The sequence below is a fragment of the Miniopterus natalensis genome, chromosome 7, assembly GCF_054644295.1.
Source record: "Miniopterus natalensis isolate mMinNat1 chromosome 7, mMinNat1.hap1, whole genome shotgun sequence".
Taxonomy (NCBI): domain Eukaryota; kingdom Metazoa; phylum Chordata; class Mammalia; order Chiroptera; family Miniopteridae; genus Miniopterus; species Miniopterus natalensis.
Window position 1 is genome coordinate 53,219,665 of NC_142087.1, and position 22,336 is coordinate 53,242,000.

Here is a 22,336-nt window from a genome sequence, read left to right on the forward strand (position 1 = left end):
TTTTCTATTCTCTCCCTGTTGTCTTAAGATTTACTAATTTTAACTTAGCATGGTTTGAGGTGCCAGCATTGTAAATTCTCAGAGCATCAAATATTATGCTCAGTTATCCTTAATAGCGTTAGGAAGGATTCTTTTAAATGATGTGTCTAAATGTTAAAAAATGATATACAGTTTCTGTCTTGATAAGCATGAATATCTGAACTCCTGTTCTCACTGTAGGGGGCCATCATTTAAGGTACATTATTTTCCAAGTCTTCTAATCTCTGCATCTTTGGGTCTTCACATTGGGAAACAGCTTGGCTGCCTTCATTAGGATCGTTTTTCCTTCAACAGAAAGCTTGTTAAGATTTTGCATCTGGCTTCTGTCCAGGAAAGGAAAGTTTTAGGCTTTAAAGTGTCAGTGACTGACATAAAAAAAATGTTTTGCATGGGTAAAACTTTTATTCACTCCATTTTCCTCATTGTGTTGTTTTTTTGTTTGTTTGTTTTTAGGGCAATTTATATTGACTTATTAAGTTATTTTTCTGATGAACTTATTAAACATATTTTAATCGCTGTTATAGCTTTTTGTTTCTAGCATTTCCATTGACTCTTTCTTATAGTTTCCCTCTGCTGAAATTTCTCATCTGTTCATGCATGCTGTCCACCTTTCCAGTAGAGTCTTTAACATCTTAATTATTTAATTACATAGTTCCAACATTGAGTCAAATCTGAGTCTGGTTCTGTTGATTGCTTTGCTGCTGCTTTTTTTTTTTTTTTTTTTTTTTTTAAATATATCTTTATTGATTTCAGAGAGAGGAAAGGAGAGGGAGACAGACAGGAACATCAATGATGAGAGTCATTGATCGGCTGCAGCCCACAACCCGGGCATGTGCCCTGACCGGGAATCGAACACCAATCGCCTGGATCCTAGGTCGACGCTCAACCACCGAGCCAAGCCCGGCTGGGCTGCTTTGCTGCTTTGCTTCTTGACAGGGGCGGGAATTTGGGGCTTTCTTACTTTCTTGTACATCTTGTAATTTTTTGGTTGAAAGCTTGGTGTCATGTATAGGGTAGTATCGACTGACCTCCATAGTATCAACTCCTACAAATGGGCAAAGCTCTAATTCCAGGCTGTTAGAGGGGAGAGGTCGTCAGTCTGCTCATGAATGGAGCTGAGTTTGGGTTTGTTGTTGCTGTGGTTATCTTTAGTGCACCACCAGTTTCCAACTTTCTTAAAGCATCATCTTGTGCTTTGGTGAGCACTGATTTGCCAGAGGATTTTTGTCAATGTTCCTTTTTGACTCTCAGCTTTAGACCTTCCCTGTGTGTCTGAGCCTCAGAGAGGGTCTCTGTCTATGCTCCTGCTCATCCCTTAGTGATGGAGTACTGTTGCTTGGTGCTTGCTAGCCTGGTGCTTTTTTATACATCTTGTAATTTTTGGTTGAAAGCTTGATAGGGTAATATTGACCGAGCTCAGTAGTATTAATGCCTATAAATGGTGAACTGGGCCTTCTCTGTCCTTTTTGTCCCACATTAGTCTTTAGTAGGGTCTTGGGGTGGGACAATCTCAGTGCTCCTGTACTTTCCTCAGTAGTAGGAGACTTCAAAAGGTCTGGGTTCAGAATGGTTTCCTGCACCTACCCCAGGAGCTTCAGTCTTTTCCTTTCTCTTTCACCCCTTGTGCTGCAGGGGGCTTTTGTCTTATAGAGGAGAAGGCACTGTGCATGGTTCCCCACCTTTCCAGGTGGTATGGTGGCTGCTCCCTTCCTCCTGTGGGATTGTTGCTGTTGTTCTGGTTACTTGACTGTGCACACCCAGGCTTGCACTACGGGGAGATATTCTTCATGATTTGCTTTGAGGTCACTGGAGAGTGCCGGCGAGTGGATGCAAATTCCTTTGTGCCTGTAGTTCCCAGGGGTTCCATACTCTTATGGTAGTCCATGCTTGGCCTTTAGCAATTTGTTAAAACTATTGGGTTTATATGGAGACCCCACCTTCCTTCCCTACTCTGCCTTAGATGGGCCATTGCTGGTGTCCCATCTAAGGAAGGAAAGCTGTCCTTCCTTAGAGCTCTGGCTACTTGGTTGCCCTGAAACTCCAGCTCTCTAGTGGACTCAGGAAAAGTTATGATTTTAATCATCATTTGGCTTTTCTCATTGTTAGGTTTGGAGTGACACCCTTTGCAGCTTTCTAAGGAGAAGCCAGAGGTCTAATTTTGTAGATTTAAAAACACTTTAAGTGTATTCAGTACCATGAGATCTACTCAACCAATAAATTCTATTGCATTTTTAAAGTTTAGTCTTTCCAAAAATTACTTGAATCAATCTGTATATTATTCATAGAAATTTCGATTAAGAGTAATTTTTATGATGTAGTTAATAATAACAGATTGAGAAAAAAAAGCAGCTAAAGTTTATTGGTATAATATGAAATCTGATATTAAAAACTACCTTTTAAAACTTTGGCTGAATTTTTTATGATTATAAGAGTAATGTAGTCTCTTGTATAAAACTTTAGAACTACAACAAAAAGTAAAGTAAAAATCACCTGAAGTGCTACATAGCTATAAAGATTTTTAACTTTGGACATTTCCTTCTGATTTTTCTGTAAATTGTTCTTACATAGTTAACTAAAAATATTTTTAAGCATTTTTATGTTTTATTACAATACTTTAAAAACATGTTTAATGATTTAATGCCTACATACTATTCAGCCATATGAATGTACTATAATTCATTTGACTTTTCTCGTATTCTTAAATAATCAAATTGTTTCTGATTGTGTGTGACATTTAAAGAGCTTCATTGTTTCTAATTTCTTGAAAACATATTTAGCGAATGAGGTTGTGTTTGATTGCTTTCCATATTTATCAGTGTTTCATTGGGTAACATTCTGAAAATTCCAGGTGTTTTAATGGCATGTTCATGTCATATTTGTGTTAGAGACATTGTGGGTACAAAGAGCCAGCTTCCCTGTTAGGACTATTGATTGCTATCCTGCTGGCTATTTGGCTATTACACCCAGGAAATGAATTCTCACTAATTTGATCTCTTGGGTGCCCTCCATGTGAGGATAATCTCAGTGGAAATATAAAAGGGGAAGAAGGGGTTACTAGTCATTGTTTCAGGAAGGTACCATAGAAAGAGACCAGAGGTTCAGGCCAGACTTTATAGGAACTAGCATATTGAGGGGACCCCATGGTCTAGGATGGTTCTCCAGCCACAGGGCTGGCACAGCAGTTTCTCCAATCCACAGAGGGAGCTGATTGCTGGTTCTTCAATTTTTAAGAGGCTTCTCGATAAACCAGAATGGCAGTTTACCATGTTCCATAGACAGATCCCTATAAACATGAGAAACAGGAGCAGGGGATGAAGCTTAGACCCTTCTGCCCCTTTTAGGGTAGATAGGCAAGGACTAGCAGCTGTGTTCTAACAGCTGGAGAATGAATAGAGGTGGGTGGTTCTAATACAGAAGAATGGTTGAGGTGATATAAAAACCCCAGAGCAACTTGTGTGCTGTTCCTTGTGAAGAGATGTTCTAGGAGAGGTGAGTGGACAGTAGGACCAGAAGAAGCAGAGGCTTCTGGGGCCCTGCCTGGAAGTGGCCCTGCAGGCTCAGGGTTGCCTTTGCCAGGCTGTTGACTGCCATTCCCATGCCCCTCTCTATCTGCCAGCACTCACCTGCCTACCCTCCTCCATCCACTCTAAGGAGATGTGAGCTGGCTGCCAGACTTCCTCACAGCACATTCACCACACCTAAGGCTTAGTTTTGTCCACTGTCATGTTTCCAGGGCTGGTGTTTACTTCAGAAAGTTCTTTAACCTTGATTATTGCTTGGAAAAGAATATTTGTCACATTTCCCCAAAGCTTAAGTTTTTGCACAAGAGGGAAAGATGGGGTTCCCCATGGTAGAGTTTGAAAGAATGGTTGGCCCATGTTTTTCTTTGACTTCCTCCAGCAATGAGTTGTGACAAGTTATGTAGCCTCATAGAACGTGAGATTTTGCATCTGAAAACAGGAATATCACTAACAGGAAAAGTACCCAGCCTTGTTGGTTTTCTCTCCTTCAAGGTGTTCCTTAAGGCAGTTTTTCAGTGCAGAGTTTTTGGTATTACTTAGTGAACAATAACAGAATGGGTTTCTGTTACCTATGGTACCTATGTTACCCAAATCTTCATAATTACAATGAACATCCTAAAGGAAAGTTAGCAAAGTGGATGCTTTCTGATCTTGTTCACTTTTAGTGACCATTCTTTAAAGAAACCTCTAGCTAAGCCCCAAGAATTTTATCTCAATAGAAGAAAATGTTCATTTGTAGTGCTATTTATTCTTTTGACATTTGTTTTATTTTTGAGTAATCTGCCGTATTTAACATTCTGCAAGGTTTTCTATCCACTAGCTAGTAAAAACTTAAGGGCTTCCCAGCCTTGCACTTGGCCCACTGCATTCATCCTAAAGCTGCTTCTCTCTTTGCAAATTTTATTGGGTCATAAGCAAATCTGCCATCAGGCCCTGAGGCTATAGCATGTGGATTTGATGCAGGTGACTTCCTGTCCTGGCAGATGTGCCAACCCTGGTGTCTATATTTCTCCTTCAGGGACACCTGAGAGCCTTGCCCAGAGTTCTGTGCTCAGATAACATATTTGGTCCTGTACTTTATTTCTGACAGGACCCACCTCGTTTTGCTGACATTGTCTTTGGGGGGGGGGGGGGGGGAGAGCTACAGAGTCTGAGATATCTGTTGCACTGTTGAATAACCAGCAACAAAGACTTTAGGGCCCGATCTCAGATCCTTGCACAGGAATTCTGAGCTTCAGTACATGTCATTAGAATAAAGCATTTCATTGAGAAACTCTAGTATCTTAAGTCACTTGAATTTCTCTGTTGTTAAAATACTCAGATATTCTTAAGTCTTTCTGGTACACTTGTAAACAGTGGCAAAGCTTTGTAGATCCAGTTATCTCACCAATTTTGAATTCAGTTTTAATAACCAGCATCCACTTCTATAACATGTATTTATGCTTTTTTAGTGGAAAACGAAACAAATAGAATGAAGCATGTTTTTCTAACCCCCTTTGTAATTTAAATCCTGAGGTTTGGAAATTGTTTTCTTTTTATGGTTGTTGAATTTTTAGAAGAGGAGTAGGAATTTGGAGATTTTTGGGAATACTTTTATTTCTACTTAATAAGCAGCACATTTGACCTGCTAAGTATAGTTCTTGGGTTTCTCTAAGTACAATAAAACATGCAGGGAGCTCCAGTTTGCCTTTAAGTGCAAAATTATTGAGGAAAATTGCCTTTTATTCCTTTTCCATACATCTGGTGGTTACATTTTATCTAAAACCTAGACACCCGGGTTCTATACAGACTGACTCCACACCCTCTCTGTGGGTTGACCCAAAAAAGGGACCCCCCCCCAAAAAAAAACCCAACAGAAAAAAACCCCACCAAAAAATAGCAAAGCACCATGTGGACACCATTCTGCTACCCTACATCCCAGCCTCCTTGGCGGGGAGGTGACATTGAGCCCCCAGTTGTTTATGCAGTCTGAAGAGTCAGTCCCCTGACTGAGGCCTGAAAAATGGTACATCCCTGGGTTACAGGCATTTCTGTCTCTCTGAGGACTCATGGCCTCTGTTTTCTGCTGAGCAGGAACAGAGAGTGCAAATTGAGAGCTACAGCAGAAAGGAAAGTTCAGCCTAGTCACCCCCAAAATGTGCTAAATACATATGAGAAACACAATAGTTCACAGCTGGCTGTGTGTTCCCGTTTTCCTCTCATGCAAAGGGATTGTATCTGATTCCTGTTACACACTGTCATTTAGCTGTGTGTGTTAAAGAAATATAAAGCATAATTTGTTAGAATGGACAACATTAAAATAGAATACTAGGATTCCCTAGAAGGTGATTACATGAGAAATAGGTAACGTGTGGCCCAAAGGCAGAATCTAGACCCTCCGTGTGTTTCCTCCGCCCTGAGGAAGTGGAATCATTTGTGTGAGTAGGAGCCCAAAGGCTGTCACATAGCTTTTCTGCTCCATGGAAACCCAAATCGGTGGTCAGATCAGCTCTGAGCCTGTCTGACTGACTGACTTTCTCATTGAAGGGGCTGCCCCCTGGGAAGGGCTTTCTGGCCTCAGAGACCTGACTCTGAGGCCTCTAGTATGGGTAACACTGCCAACTGGGTGTTGTGGAGGTGTTTCTGGGTCCTGTCCCAGCAGTGGGATGATCATCTCGTTGGGTGCTGGGCATCTGGAAGGTACTGAACATGTTGAAAGAAGCAGCAGAGCATCTTGGGATTGGAAGGACCTTAAATGGTGCAGCCAGTCCACCCCCATCCAGGCTCTGAGTTCCTCCAGCAATAACCTTAGCAAGCGGCCACTCAGAAGCTCCAGATGTAGGAATTTGCACTCCCTGCACCAGCCCGGTTGCCTTTGGCCCACTGCTTCTGAGGCTGACTCCTGTTGCCCTGCATCCCTGTTGAACTCTTTTGCTACTGGCGGCTTTGTCTTTCCAAGTGATCGATCTTCCATAAGAATGAGAATCAGTTCTGATTGGTCTTCCCCCGGTGCTAGGCAGGTGGGCAAGTGTTTGAGCTTAGAAGTCATTTCAATGAGACTCTTCGCTAGAACGAGAAGGAACACCAGGCAGAACTGAAAAGCAGGCAGTTGAGATTGGGGTGACACAGCCACGCCCCTTTGAGAAGCCTTGGGTGTCTGAGCCATGCAGTAGTGTGTGCGCTGGGAGCCCTGTGGCTTGTTCCCATCTTCTTCGTGATCCTCAGTCTTGGTGCCACTGTGGACCTGCCTCACATCTGTCACTGGTCTCTTGTTTGTCCCTTTCAGCAGATGTGGGCTCAGAGTCTCAGTAGTCACTCTTGTTAGAATGTCTAAGATAAGTTCAAGCGGCACCAATGGTGGATTTTTAAGAGCTTTGAGATGAGCCTCATGTTTTGACTTGGAGGAATGGGTGTGTGGCCTCCATTGTACCTGTTCTAAGGCTCTGGAGGGTTTTGATTGTATTCCACATACTCGAGGGCATCAAATTAAGTGCCTTCTGGATAAATGAGGGATTGATGTAGAGATCTTTGAAGTAATGTACTTTTATCACTTTCAGGTGTGTGCAGTAATGCTAATAAGGTATTTCTGAGGAGTCCTGATGGATGTATTTGATTATTAGTTAAGACATGCCTGCAATTAGTACCATGCATTTCCATAAAGTTAATGTTCTAATGTGCTCTCTTTTCTAGTGTAGTTTAACTACTTAATATGTTTATTATGAATTTTACATAGTAAGTCTTCCAAACACCTATAAACATAAACTTAGACTCAACTGAAGCCAAATTCATAGAAACTTGAAATCATTGGTTTGGGGGTTCTCTCTCTCTCTTTTTTAAATTACAATGCCAAAAAATCTCCAAATAGAGTCTTTAAGCAAAGGAGAAGACATGAATAGGCATGTTGAGACCAATAGAAAAGGATTTGCTAGAAAACAGTGGTTTCCTAATTAGAGAGCCTGGTAATGGAGTGTGGCTAAGGGGTTCTGGGTCCTGGGACCATGTCAGCCAAGGCCCCATGACCACAGAGATGCTCAAAAGAAACCTTGACGAGATGGCCATAGGGGGCCCCTGCTGAGGCTAGCTAATGGGGGAGCGGGGTTGGGCAGCAGCCAGGTTCTTTCCCAGGAAGGCACTGAGAAGGCTTAAACCACATAATGACAGTCCGCCCACTAAGGAAGTCGCCAAGCCTGGACTTGCTGGGTGTTTTATTTACTTGAAGAAATTTCTTCAGCTCTAAATGTACAAAGATAGTGCAGCTGCTTATGCCGTTGCCTTCCCCTCCTACCCCCAAGCTTGTAGTTGGTGAGAAAAACACTCTGGAATTTAGTTTATTCCTTCTCAGGGAACAGAGGAGCAAATGCGGGACTCGAGTTATAAAGGTGAAATGCCCGGAGGAGCTGAGGGCTCTCCAGAGAGCTCCGGTGAGAATGGAAGTCCGAGGTGCTGCTTGTCCTCAGGATAACTGTGCAGGGGCCTTGGCTTTGCTGAGGACAGAGGTGGGGCCAAGGTGACCTGCTCCACACAATACAACAGGCTGGATTGGGAGAGGACCCCTCTCTGAAAGGAGCATGCCCCTGCCCTTCGTGTGCAGTACTGACTGATGCAGTTTCCAGTGCGTCAGATAAAACATCTCTGCCCCAGGGGCTGACATTCTAGTTGGGGGCAACAAAGGTGAACAAATGTGGACATAGCAGTTTCAGGTCATAATAAGGGATGTGAAGAAAAGGGGATGATGTGAGAGTGACCAAGGGGCTCCTCCACATGAGGAAGTCAGGAAGACATTTCCCATGAGGGGACATTTCTCAGACCTGAAGATTAGGAAAAGGCCACTCTTATGGTGACTGGTTAGGGAATAGCCAATGGGAAGACTAAATCATGAACAAGCTTCAGTACATTAAACACATATAGTCACATGTTTAAAGAAAGGAGCATACTGAGCAGGAGGGAGAGTGACAGGGAAGGGTATCAGAGACCAGGACATAAGACCTGCAGGAACTGATTGTCTCCTGAGTGCAATGTGGAGCCATTGGAGGGGTGAGAGTGCAGTGGTCACTCTGGCTGTTGTGTGGTGACTGGACTTCACCAAGGCTGGATGTACTTAGGAGGTTCTCACAGTGGTCCAGGGTGGATGGGAGATGGAGAGGTGGGTGGAGTCAGGACAACTCTTGAAGGAAGCTCTGTCACCTTAGCAGATGGATTTGTTGTGAGAATGGGGTGAGAGAAGTCCAGGGTGACTCCCACTCACCACTCAGTGGATGGCACATCCTTGGACTGAGATGGGGACTGTGCAAGGAGCAGGCTGGGAGTGGTAGGTGGAGTGGAGTCAGCATAAGTAAAAATCAAGAGTTCTCTTTTGGCCACATTGAATTTGAGGTGCTATCTGAGTGGGGATGTTGGGTCAGGTGACTGTGCAACCACCTAGACCAGGAGTTTGGTCAGGCCTGGGAAGCAACAGTTAGCTTTGAGCCATAGTCGAGATTGAAAACCAAGAGGCTGGATGAGCTCACCTAGAGAGAATGTGTGGAAAGAGAAGGAAGGGGCACAGGCGTGAACTCTGAGGCCTTTCCTCACCTCGAGGTTGAGCACCATAGAAAGAGAAGGGCCAGCAGGGGGTGGCCATTCAGGCAGGAGCCTCTGGTCAGCCATGATAGGAGGATATTGTTTCTGGAGGGGGCAATTAATTGAGCTAAAATGAGCACAGAGAAGCAACAATTGGATTTGACTGGGTGGAGGCCGCTGGAAACCTTAATAAGAGTAATTTCCCTTGCTTGATGGTGATAGAAGCCCTGTCAGATTGGGTTAAGGAGTCACTGAGAAGTAAAGAAATGGAGCCAGGAGTGTGACAACTCTTTTGAGAAGTTTTCCTGTAAAGGGGACCTGAGAACCACAGGACTGGCTGGAGAGAGATGTGGAATCAAGGAAAAGACATGGTTTACTAGGGAAGTGTGACAGGAGAGAAGGGCAAGGTAGTGGAGGTGTTCACACGATTTTGGAGAAATGACCTGAGGTGGATGGTGCTTTTACACTGTTTCCCGTGGGGAGTGTGCAATGCTCCAAGTTCCCTGTAAAGTCTACACGTGTCCCTAATATTTTGATGTGAGAAGATGCCTCCAGGAGGCCGTTGGTCTCCCTTGGGCTGCAAGTGGAGAACCTGGAGCCAATTCTCCACAACCACAGTGATGGAGGTGAGGGCCATGCATTGACTGACTGGTCATTAATCGATTCATTCATTTATGGAGGAAACATAGCTGAGCCAAGTGACATTCCAGGCCCTGCAGGCACGGTGCAAATAAGCCCCTCTCCCTGGACCATGTTACTGCCTTTGAGGGGCAGGGCACTGACAGGTAAATTGCTGCAGTGGAATGAGCTGGCCAAGCAGGCTTGCTGCTTTTTAGATGCAGGATTCAAACCCATTTCCAGAAAGTAGTTGATGTTTGGGTGTCCTGAGGAGGACGTTCTTAGAAGGAAGTGAGTCCAGGAAAGGAGATTATGAGTGAAGGTTGCAGCAGCATTGGGGGACAGGGAGGGAGCTGACCTGAAAATCTCTGCTGCTGCCACAGCCCAGGGCTGGCTAAACTGGAGTTGGGAGGTTTGGGAATTTCTCTGGGTGAACAACCTGTGATCTGTGTGAAGGAGGGAGCCTGGGCTGTATGTGGCTTCTCACAAATGCTGTGCCTTGGGCACAGTCAGTGTGGATTTTAAGGCCCCAGATGGCCTTGTTTGCTCAGTTTTAAGAATGGGACTTGTTTCAGATTCTTGCTCACCTGAACTGGCTATTGTGACCTTGGACAAGTCATTTAACCTGCAGTCCCTGTGTCCTCACCAGAAAAATGAGAACTGTGATCATTTCTACTTCACAATGTTCTAGTCTAGAAAAAACAAAGTACAGTATCCCCTCCTTACCTGTGGTTTTGCTTTCTGTGGTTTTAGTTACCTCTGGTCAACGGTGGTCTGAAAATATAAAATGGAAAATTCCAGAAATAAACAATTCATAAGCTTTAGATTGATTGCCAGTCTGAGTAGCATGATGAACTCTTGTGCTGTCCTGCTACATCCCACCTGGGATATGAATCATTCCTTTGTCCAGTGGATCCACACTGTATATATGTTCCCTGCCCAATAGTCACTTAGTAGCTGACTTGGTTATCAGGACTGTCGCAGTATTACAGTGCTTGTGTTCAAGTCACGCTGCAGTAGCCTAACACGTCCTAATGCCTGCTTCGTTCACCTCACTGCATCTCATCACTTAGGCCTTGTGTCATCTTACATCCTCACAAACAGAAGAGTGAGTGCAGGTCAATAAGAGAGAGGCCATTTTCACATAACTTTATTAAAGGATGTTGTTATAGTTGTCCTTTTTATTGTAAGTTATTGTTGTTAATCTCTTACTATGTCTAATTTATAAATTAAACTTTATTGTAGGTAGGTATATATAGAAAAAAACATGGTATGAAGGGTTCGGTACCATCCGTGGTTTCAGGCATTCGGTTGGAACGTATCCCCATTAATAAGGGGAAACAACTGTAACTGACTCAGCAACTGCTACCTGGGATATTGAGAGACAACTGGGTGTGAGCTCTGGGACCCAAGGCCCTGGGTTCAAATTCGGGTTGTATTTTAAGGGTGTGTTCTTGGGCAGGGTACTCTGTGCCTCAGTTTCTTAATCTGAGCAAGGGGGATAATTCTAATACCTGCCTCTCAGGCACCAGTGAAGAAACCTGTGTAATTGTTGAGAAGAGTACTTGGGCCAAAGCAAGCGTGGGTGCCAGCTCCTGGTAGGAGACGATGCCTTCGGGTGTGCACGGCTGTGTCTGCCTGTACGTGATGGTTTCCTTTCTGCGCAGTTCCGCCTGGTGGTGAAGACGGCCCTGAAGCTGCTGCTCGTCTTTGTGGAGTACTCCGAGTCAAACGCACCTCTCCTGATCCAGGCTGTGTCTGCTGTCGACACCAAAAGAGGTGAGTGGTCCCTGCCCCTTTATTTCATCAACATAAAAATGTCTGATGCAGGAAGACTTCCACTTTTTACATGGTCAAAAAAGAATTAGGATAAACAGAATTCCCTTTGTGTGGAACTCCCACTGTTAGGATAGTAAGTATATGAAGATTAGAGACAGAAGGAGGTTTGCCAGGGAAAGAAAAGCACTCCTAGGCATACCCAGGACAGACCTGACCCTCAGCTTGTCTTTACGCTCTGTCCCCAGCCCCCACCACTGAACACACACAGGACCAGTGATTTCTCCTCTTTTCCCGTCTTGTCCGGGTCATCCTGGCTCCTTCCTCCCCTCCTTTCACGCAGGCTTTATCACCTCTGACCTCTAGATGTTCCCCTTCCCCCACTCCATGTCCCTTCCCTACTGGGGGCCTTACCATCTCTTACCTGGGGTCCCTTGCCTCCCCAAAGTGCACCCTGGCCTCTGCATTGGAAGATACTTCTAAAACACAAATTTGGTCCTATGGCTTGCCATCTAATACCTGCCAGTGGCTTCCATCACCCACATGATTAGGTCCAAATCCTTCATCTTACCCTGTACCCTCCAGCCCCGTCCACCTGCCACCCTCATCTCCCACCAGGCCTGAAACACACCCTCCCTACCTTGAGTCATCTAGCCATGTGCTCTCAAAGCCCCCATGTGTCCCTCTTCTCTGCTGTGTTGTTTTCAGTGCCAATCTCTCCTGAGTGTGTGCCCTGCTTGAGGACAGAGTGCCTCGCTCTGTCTCCTCTTGTGTCCCAGCACCTAGCTGGCCTGCCCTATATACTTTAATAGTCAACTTTGGATCTGGTTTCGTGTGTAACATACTGTGGCTCCTATACTATTGTGAAGCCTGAAGCTAAGATGTTGGGGTTTTTTTGTTTTGTTTTGTTTTGTCCTTATTTTAAAAAAAACACAAAAAACTTTTGGTTTTGTTCCCCAGTAAGACATTACTATTATTATTATAATCATTATTATTAATTATCATCATCCCTACAAAAACTCGATAACACTTATTTTCTTTTTATGATTATAATAGTGGTCTTTCTGTAGAAAGTTTGGAAAAGAACAGTATAAAGAAGACAATAGCAGAATTACCTCTCATCTCACCAGACAGAAATGGTGTTAACATGGTGATGCATTTCCTTATGGTTCTGTATGTGTGTGTCTGTGCACGTGCTTATGCACAAATCAACTGAGCTACAACTGCCAAACAGGAACATGGGGCCTAAATAGCCCTCTTTGATTCAAATCAGTTGTGTCTGTGACCCAGTTGTTGCTCAGAGATGCACCTTCCAGGGCTAAATTCAAAGGTGAGAGAAAGTAGATCACTGGTTACTTTGAAAATTGGAATATAAGTTAACGAAAACCATCCAGAACCATAAATTGGGCTCCCATACCTTTCCCAGGAATGCACAGGCAGATGTCAGCTCCCACATGGGGATCGCGGGCCAGGGGCAGCCCCGGGTCTCTGTGTGGATATGTGTGACCGAGACAAATCCTAGTGCATGGTCAGGGGCTGTGACTCTGCAGTATGGGTTCCAGACCAGGGTAGGTGTGTGTGTGTCTCTTTCTATCACAGCATGTTGCCATCTGGTAAAAGATTTGAAATTCCTTATGGCCAAGAGTAGACCATGGGGCCAGCTGAGAATCCTTAATGAAGTTGGCCAGTGGCTCAGAAACTAGGAGTGCTGTTTCCAAGGCCAATGAATGGGAGTTAGGGCCAAAGTTAGGTGTTTGGGAAGATAGCAAGGCAGATCCTTTTGTTCATGCTTAGAGGGGTCATGCTCTGTCCCCCAACTCTGGGGCTTTAGAATGGTGTATAGACTCTTCATCTTTCTGTCCTAAATTCCAGGTAACCCATGGACCCTTGTCATGGGGGCCGTGCTAGAAAGACCAGTCTTCTCATGACCTTGGGGTTGTGCTTTGACTTTGCTGAGTTGGGAGTTCAGAGTTTCCTTCCTTGGGCCGCACATTTTGTGAAGGGTGTGTTGTGGGTGTAGAGGAGTGATCCTGAGATGAACCCAGGGCATGGCACCCCCATTCAGAACTCCATCTACTGGCCCAGCTGGAGGCTCTGTGCTGTATTCGGTCTCTCCCCCAAGACAAAATGATGGTCATCTTTTCCCAATTTGTAAAAAAAAAGGAGGAGAAGCAGCAGCAGCTAGTGGATTGTTTACTTAACTTCATGGGAGTTTTTGCCTATAAAATTTCTCAAGTTTTGGGCAACTACTGTCATCTCTGTGCTACTGAGCACTAGAAGCTGGGGGAAAAAAGGAATATCACTAATGGAAAAAATTAAGACGTAGCTTATCACATGTGGTTCAGTAGCATGTTTCTCTATGGACGTGCGTAGTCCTGGCCATAATTTTATAGTGCATGCATATAACATCATTCTATTTTACTGCTAGTAAAAGTGTTCCTGAACCTTGTGATGGAATTAAACATATAAATATATCATGGTGTTTGCAGAGAGCAACATGACTCCAGGTGTGTTTCCACCAGCAGGTGTAGAAGCAGCTCTCCACTTCCTTCTCAGCTGGGCGAGAGCAGACAGAGGTGCCTCTGCAGAGGTGACCAAGGGCCAGCCGAGCGTGTCCATTGTGAGCAAGTTTAAGCCATAAATTTTAGTACTCAAGTGGCGTTAGGCACATTCCTCTGGGGAGAAAGGGTGGAGAATGGGTATGTTAAAGTATAGACTGGTTTGTTTTAATAGAAAGGAATTCTTTTGGATGATAAACTCAGATTTAAAGAATCAACAAAGAAAACCAACAAGCTACAAATCCTCAAAAATTACTTCTACCAACAGTAAATGAAGTTGTCCCAGAATAAATTCCCCTGGTTGTTTTATAAATATCACATGTGGGTTAACTAGAAGGGCTCATCCTATGAGTGTGGACGGTGAGCGTGGACAGTTTGCCCTTTGGCCAGAGTGAGCCAGTTAGGGAGCCAGCATAAAAGCTGAGGGCTCTAAGGCCATCATAGGAACTAATAAATATTTATGAATTAGTGAAAATTGAAAAGGCCCCACTTGACCCAGGCAATTGGCACTTTTGCTCAGGGGCTGGAATGAAAAGGTGGATTTGAGGTGGTGTCTGGGGCATGACACAGAGGCTCGGTGCTGTACTCAGTCTTTCCCCCAAGACAAAGCAATGGCCATCTTTTCCCAATTTGTAATATATATGTATATTTAAAGCAGACACACCTACCTGTCTGCTCAGACTGCTGGGTCATCTTCTCTTTGGCTTGGATCTTCAAGTCACTTTCTCTTTCTAGTGGACAGGGCCTGGCAAAAAGATGGAGAGGGGGTGAGCACTTATGGAAGCCCATGAGAGGGCCTTTGCTTTGTCATTCGGCCCTAACAGAGACTTCCTTCCTTGAGAATTCCTTGTAGTGATTCACAGGAAACCAGTTGAGAACCCTCTGCAGCCCTGGGAAGGGTGCCCTTCCTCTGACTATATGGGTTTGCCCCTCAGCCAGAGGGTGGGGCAAGTGACTACAATGGATAACCCATTTTGAAATTTCAGTCATAAATTGTGAGTCAGCACTCATTCGGTTCTGCACTGCTTTTGAAGTTCCATTTTTCATCTGGATGTGAGGTGCTGAGATATGACATAATTCTCAAACATGTGTAGCACACATGATTAACAGGGGGGAACTATCCAGCCATCCTTTCAAGCTCTCCTGTCTCTAACTCCTGCTCGAGGATGTATTGATCTGTGAAGAATGCACAAAGCATGGTGGGAGTTAGGGGTTGACAGAACTCAAGCTCTATTTCCATTATTATTTATAGCTGAAGTATGTGTGTTAAGTGTGTTCCTCAATCGTGTTGAAAGACGTGGAACATACTGTGAGGACCTTCTGTTCGGGTATTAGACCAACCTGTGTACAAGGCATTGCTTTAAATATCTTATTTTCTTTGGGATTTAATAAAGGGACCTAGGTGGAAACTAAAAGGGGGACAGTATTGAGTAATTTATTCTGTGCTTATCTATTCTGGGTTAAGAGAGGACTAGCCTGGGAGCCTGTCCTCTGGGGTTTTGTCCTCACCACCTCCGACCACCATTATAATTACAGCTACTCATATTCTAGTGCCTACTATTTAACAGACACTATGCTAAGATTTTTTTATATAAAATTCATTCATTTGACAAATACTAACTGTGTGCTTGCAACATTAGAGAAAAAACAGGCTCTTATGGAGCCTACACTCATTCCAGGGGTTGGGGGCGGAGTTGGAGAAAGACAGAGGATCATGATTAAGTAGCTTAATGTCTTCTAATGTACTTCATCTGTGCTAAGGCAAAAAGGCAATGTTTTTTATCTCAGTGATACCCCACAGTAATCCTATGGGGTTGATACCATCACTCTAATTTAGATGCATTTCCTAAGCCACCATTCATTCCACCACTCTGGGGCTCAGTTTCTTTCTCTGTCATGTGAAGGAGTAAGATTATACAGTTTATGATTCTAAAACAGGACCCTCGCCTCCTACCCTCCCCCCTACTCACTTGTATGGACCAAGCAAATGTGGTGCTGGGTGAACGGGCCACTTAGTTCTGGCAGGTGGCAGCTCCTGGGAAAGCTGGAGCTGCTGGTGCTTAACAGGCCAGCTCGAGCCCGGCCAAGGCTGCTGTGTTGAACCAAAATGTTTTTCCTTTTTACCTTCATTCTTCTAAATATTTCCCATTTTCTGGTCCTTCAAACCATCAAAGTAGAATGAACATTCATCCCAACAGTATATGAATATATCCTAGTTTCCAGACTTGAAATCCTTATGAAGTAATAAGGGAATCAGATATCACAGCTGAAGAACATGATTTTCAATTAAATTAAGCCAGTATTTGAGTGTGTTCATTATAAAGGATACAATGGTGTACAAGTGTGTCTGTCTATATGTGAGAGAGAGCGGATATAATCTGGCTACTTTCCTCTCTACCAGATGCTTGCCTTTGCTTCTTGGCCCTTCCTTCCCCAGGCTCGATTTGGCATCTTTGGCTCCAAAGTGTGCAATCGGGAGGCAGTTCTGGGCCTGCCAGCACCACTGGAAAGTCTTAGCTTCAATGCTTTCTCTCCTGCACAGTCTTCCTTTTAACTATACGTGGGTAACCGACTAGAACATGTGTTTTCCGCTGAGATTGGGTGCCGAGTATGAATAATAGAAGTTGCCCTTGTTATAAACACAAGCCCTGCACCTGGACAGTGAGACCCAAGACCTACTAACCACATTGATTGACTGCCCTGAGGGCAGAAATGGTTACTTTGCTGGGATTTGAAGAACACGTGAAGACTTCAACATAGTTTGATGATAAATATCAGCAAGAAGATAATTCAGCAGTTAGCAGGCGAAGGATCATGCTTTTGTGTTCAGAGTTAGAAAGGGTGTGGAAACTTGCCTCATTCTAACCAACTGGGCAACTTGGTTAAGGTAGACAGCTTTCTGTTCACTTGCTGCATGAGCCAACAGATCTCTACATCCAACTACATCTATGTCTTCCACATTCATAGGAGGTGCCTTTTTAAAAAAAATTCCTATCTTCTCTCTTTTCCTTTTTGTGTGCATTTACACTCTGGTTCTTTTAAAACTGCTCCAGCTCAACCCAGTTCATGCCTTCTCACTTTTCAGCAGACATTTCAACTCTGACACAATCCATCCAAGAACCAGCATTTAGAAGGCTATTTCAGAAATTAGCTTCATCAGCAAAAATAAGCAATATCCTTTGATATCTTCATAGAGAAAGCGGGGAAGAGCTTCACATTCCACACAGGCACGCCAAGGACAAGGCAACACTTCATTTCAAATGTTCGTCTCAGGCTCAGGAAATGTGGCAGGGTGCTGTTCCCCTTTGCGGCCTTGGCCTTGGCAGTGCTCGTGTGACGGGTCTTCCTGCTTTCTCCTGGAGCCAGGGGATAACCACTCATGAGCCTGCACCTGCAGAGCCCCATTTGTGGACCACCTCTGCACCAGGCCCCCCACAGCCATCTGCACTGCAGGAGACCTCCCTTGCTGAGTTGACAGGCTTCCATGAGTGCTTTTGCCTTTTGTGTGCTTTTATTCTGTGCTGATGTGTGTCCTTGTACTTGGACCTAACTGTTCCATTAGATTATAAAACTCTTGAGGGCAGCCTCCTACTAGACCCGGTTCCTTGTACCTGGTTTATGTTTAAATAGTATTTGTGCCTTGATTAAATAGGGATAATATACTTCTGTTTTTGAAATGTTTGCTGGATGTGGGTTTCACTGTTAGTTCTTAGAGCTCTCTGCTAGCGTGAATATAAAGACCTCCTGCATCCCCTTTCCTTGCAGAAAATCAGAGTGTAGTGTCCTGATGCACAGAGAGAACTTATCAAGGGTTTCTGCACTTAGAGAGTGAAACGCATGGCCTAAAAGCTGCATGTGAATGCATTTTCAAAAGTTAAATAGTCGATATAACAGGAACTTTCAAGCAAATTGTTAGGCCTCCTGACACTGAAGAATATACATTTTCAAGTGGACAAGGATAGTTGGTATATTGTCACCCAGTGAGGCGCATGTTCACGCTTTGATATTTGGTGACTGGAAGACACTGCCATCATTGGGTGAAGAGTCTTTAGATGAACTCAGGTGTGAGTTGCATAAGGAATGCTGAATTGCTGTCCCTAATGATTTTTGCTTTACTTATAGGAGTCATACCCTGGTCAAACATCATGGAAATCCTGGAGGAAAAAGACGGTGTCGACACGGAGCTGCTAGTTTATGCGATGACTTTAGTGAACAAGGTTGGTCAGTGTTTATCACGGGTGGAATTGCTTCCCCCCAAAAGCTGTGCTGAAGTCCTAATCCCTGGTACCTAGAAATGTGAACTTATTTGAAAATATAGGGTCTTTGCAAATGCAGTCAAGTTAAGATGAGGTCATTAGGGTGGGCCCTAATCCAATGTGACTGGTGTCCTTATAAGAACAGGAAAAGAGGCACACATAGCAGGAACACAATGTATACACGTGTACATGAGGAAGACAGCCATGTGAAGACAGAGGCAGAGATGGGGGCGTTGCATCTATAAGCCAGGTGATGCCAAAGCATGCCGAGGATCGCCAGCAGCCAATCTAGGGTGAGGCGAGGGAGGGCCCTCCCCTAGAGCCTTCAGAGAGAGCATGACCCTGCCAACATCTTGTCAGGTTTCTAGTCTCTGAAGCTGTAAGAGGATCAATTTCTGTTTTTTTAAGCCACCCAGTTTGTGGTAATTAATTATGGCAGCCCTAGGGAACTAATACAATGTGAAAGTTTAAAATTTGCCATCTGAGTAAGAGCCATGTCCTGTGGATCCCCATCATGGTGGCTGGAATTGTGGCTGCGGTGTGCTGCTTTGCAGGAGAAAACCCTGTACGCTCACACACGGTATGTGTGCTTGCAGGCTGGTGCATACACATGTGAAACCTTGTGTCTGCTGGCTTCCAGTGCTTTGGTCTTTTCTTTCTTTTAAAATTTTATTCATTGCTTTGAGAGAGAGAGAGAGAGAGATTTGTTTTTTCACTTATTTATGCGTTCATTTGTTGCTGCTTCTGTGTGCCCTGACCAGGGATCAAACCCACAACCTTGCTGTATCAGGACACTCTAACCTACTGAGCTAACTGGCCAGGGATAGGTCTTTTCTAATAAAACCAGAAAGATGACAGTGAGAATTTTATGACTTTTCCTATCAAGATATCCTCTTAAAAACATTTTTCCTTAAGAAATTAATTAGTTAGTGTTACTCTAAGGAAGAGTTCACAGTCAGGAAGAAATGAAGGCGCTCTCATTCCTCTGCTTACTGAATTTTAACTGCTGGGGACAGAGATATGAATTCCTGGGACTGGGTCCCATGCTCTTTTTATGACGGCGACTACTCCCTTGTGCTCTCATTCCTCTCATGTCCCTCCCTGGTCACCACCTTGGAGGGCAGGTGTAATCTTCAGTATTCATCCCTAGAGGTGTTGCTCTACAATGGGTCAGTCACACGCTGTCCTGGGACAGCCCACTTTTGAGACTGGAGTTCCTTCATGGTGGTGGCTCAGTCCTTTCCTCCTTAATAACCAAGGCTGGGGTCAGGAGGTTATTTCTTGTGGATTGCTACACCCTAGAACCCAGGCCCCACATCAGCCCTGCCATGGGCCTTCCTTTGTACTGTACAGACTGCAGGGTGCAGGCCTACGGAGCAGACCCCCAGTCTCTTCCTGAAACATTTTCCCTCCTGAATTGGGGCAAATAAGTAGAAAGCAGCATAATTATAAGGAGTAACTTCTACTAGATAGTAAAATGTTGTGCAAACTCTAAGGATTAAAACAATGTGGTCTGGCTCTTTGCTCTGAAGAAAGATGAGGGGAGCAAAGGAACTGTGAAACACCCAAAGCACGGAACTTCTTACGCTGTGATTGACATCAAGGGGGATGGGCTAGCTCATTCATGATCAGGGGAGGCCTTGCTAAATGGAAATAAACAAAAACATACTTCGACCATATACCAAAATAAATTCCGGATCAATTCAAGAGTTCTGTGTAACACATCAAACCATGGAAAAATGAGAAAAAAACTCAACATGAAGATTAATTGGTCTCTATTAGGTAAAGGTTACTTTAATAATAAAGCCAGGCAAGAAAAATTCCAAAGGAAAGGACTTAAATATTTCAGTGCATACAACTCTATAAGGTCTTATCTGTAAAAATGAAAACCACAAATAAAAGCTAAAGTCAAGTGACACACTGGGAAATTGTTTGCAAAAAATAGGACAGAAAATGATCCTATCCTAAATATATTAAGAACCCAGCCAAAAAATTAATAATATTAAACTCACTAAGATGAAAAGAAATGTACAGGAAAACAACACAACACGGCATTCCCCCAGGGTCATGCTGGCAGCGATTGTTTTTTAATGAAAGGCATTTGTTGATGAGGAAACAGGAAACTACTGCAGTCTGAGTGGGGAATGGGCACCACTTTTTGGTAGATAATGGTTTTGCTTTTATTTTAAAATCTGAGAGTTATTTTACCCTGCAATTTTAAAGCAATTTTCTGTTGTTTTTTTAAGATTAAGGTCATCAATTTCCTGTCATCTTCAGCCATTGACATTGTTTCGGAAAACACTGAATTCAGCAAAAATGGAATTTTCTCTCTCGCACAGTGTTTTCCATGGTAATGCTCTCCATCTTACTGGTAGAGGCTGTGCTCAGCTGTTCTGATGACCCTGGCAGCATTTGCGAGGTGTGGCCATTCTGCTGCCAATCACTGGCACGGCCTCATGCGTGTCATACTCCCCTTGGCATCATACGGCAATTAATGTCCAGGAATTCCTCGCTAACTCTTTCTCTCTGGCAGTTCTGTCTCATCTTTTGTTAGTTCTGGCCCAGGGGAGGTCCAGGCAGATCCTGAGGACATTACTTCAAATGTCATCTTTTCCTCAAAAAGGTCAACAGACTGCTGGCACCCACACTGGGTTTGTTTTCTGTTGCTGAATTTTAGTCACGTTTATTGCCCCAGTGAGTAAAATCCTCTAAGATCCCAAACAAAATAATGTGATGAAATGTTATGTGGATCTGGAAAAAATTTAGACTCTGAAATCTAGGAAATTATTGTAGTACATTTCTAACTTTTGTTTCAACATAATAAAAGATGTGCTAATGACACAGAATTCAAAAAGTTAAAGTTTTTATGACAAAACAAGGGGACTAAGTTCTAGCCTGCTCATGGTTCTGAGACCGAAGTCTCCTTTTGTTAAAGGCGGGTATTAATGGGGGGTTTCCAAGATCCAGACTAATCCCAACCTCCGTCCTTCCCCCCGTCTCCCACCACATGTCGTCAGAAGATTGAGGAGTTTCAGAAACTATTTCTCACCCTGCAAGCTGAAGTTATATGTGCCCTGTCTTGATCCAGCTGAAATTGGCTCAGTGAGAATACCCCAGTTGGGGGTGGTTCAGGCGCTGACCCCCTCATAGAATAGGATGGGGCAGGTGGGGGGATGAGTAACGGGTGTTAGCGTGGGGCTGGCTGGAGTGTTCAGGGAAGTAGGATGTGAGGGAACCCACGGTAGGGATGCTACTCAGCAGGGCCAGGGGGTAAGTAACATGGATGGGATTCACGCTTAGTATTGCCTATTTTATTTTATTGTTTTTAAGTTACCATCCAGCAAAACTGACTTTTTCCCTTGGGTATTTAGCTGTATAAGTTTTGACATATATATGGTTATGGATAGCCATCATAATTAGGATAGAGAACATCTCCCCCCAAATCTCTCTGTTGTTATAATGACACCCTGATCCCCTGTTCATGCCCTTGACAACCACTGATTTATTCTCTATTGCTATAGTGTTGTCATTTCAGGAATGTCACATGGAATCTTATGGGATGTATCCCTCTGAGGTTGGCTTCTCTCAGTGGGAGAGCTTCATCTGTGCTACTAGGGGTACTAACAGTTCTCTCCTTTCTGCGGCTGTGCCGTGTGCATTGTCGATACACTAGTTTGCTTCTCTCTTCACCCACTGAAGGAGACTGGGGTGTTTACAGCTTTCAGTTTTCACCAAAAATGCTGCCACAAACATTTGTGTTCAGGCTTTGGCCACACTGGTTTTATCCTACAAGAAAGATTGGATGGATTCAGTGAAAACCCTGGGAGAGGAAAATAAAATGTCCTTTAGGGCAGAGATTTCTCCCTCTGAGACATGCCTGTCAAGATTTACTTGTCACGAGGTCTGGAAGACAAGGTCTGAGAGAAAGCAGGAACCTGGGAGTGAGGGCGGCAGGAGACCTTTGCCTCACAGACTATTCTGGAGCTGCCACTTTGCCCGAAGGAGGCTCGGTAGCAGTGAGGTGTCTGGG

The 22,336-nt window shown here is 44.1% G+C and overlaps 1 protein-coding gene across 2 annotated transcripts in view; it reads left to right on the forward strand.

Annotated features, from left to right (window-relative positions):
• Positions 1-22,336, forward strand: part of FHOD3 (formin homology 2 domain containing 3) — a 396,157-nt gene that overhangs the window by 231,368 nt on the left and 142,453 nt on the right. For both annotated transcript variants that reach the window (XM_087819066.1, XM_087819067.1), the window contains exons 7-8: positions 11,384-11,495; positions 18,173-18,267. In XM_087819066.1, coding sequence (XP_087675192.1) covers positions 11,384-11,495; positions 18,173-18,267 — 207 coding nt within the window. The remainder of the gene's footprint in view (positions 1-11,383; positions 11,496-18,172; positions 18,268-22,336) is intronic.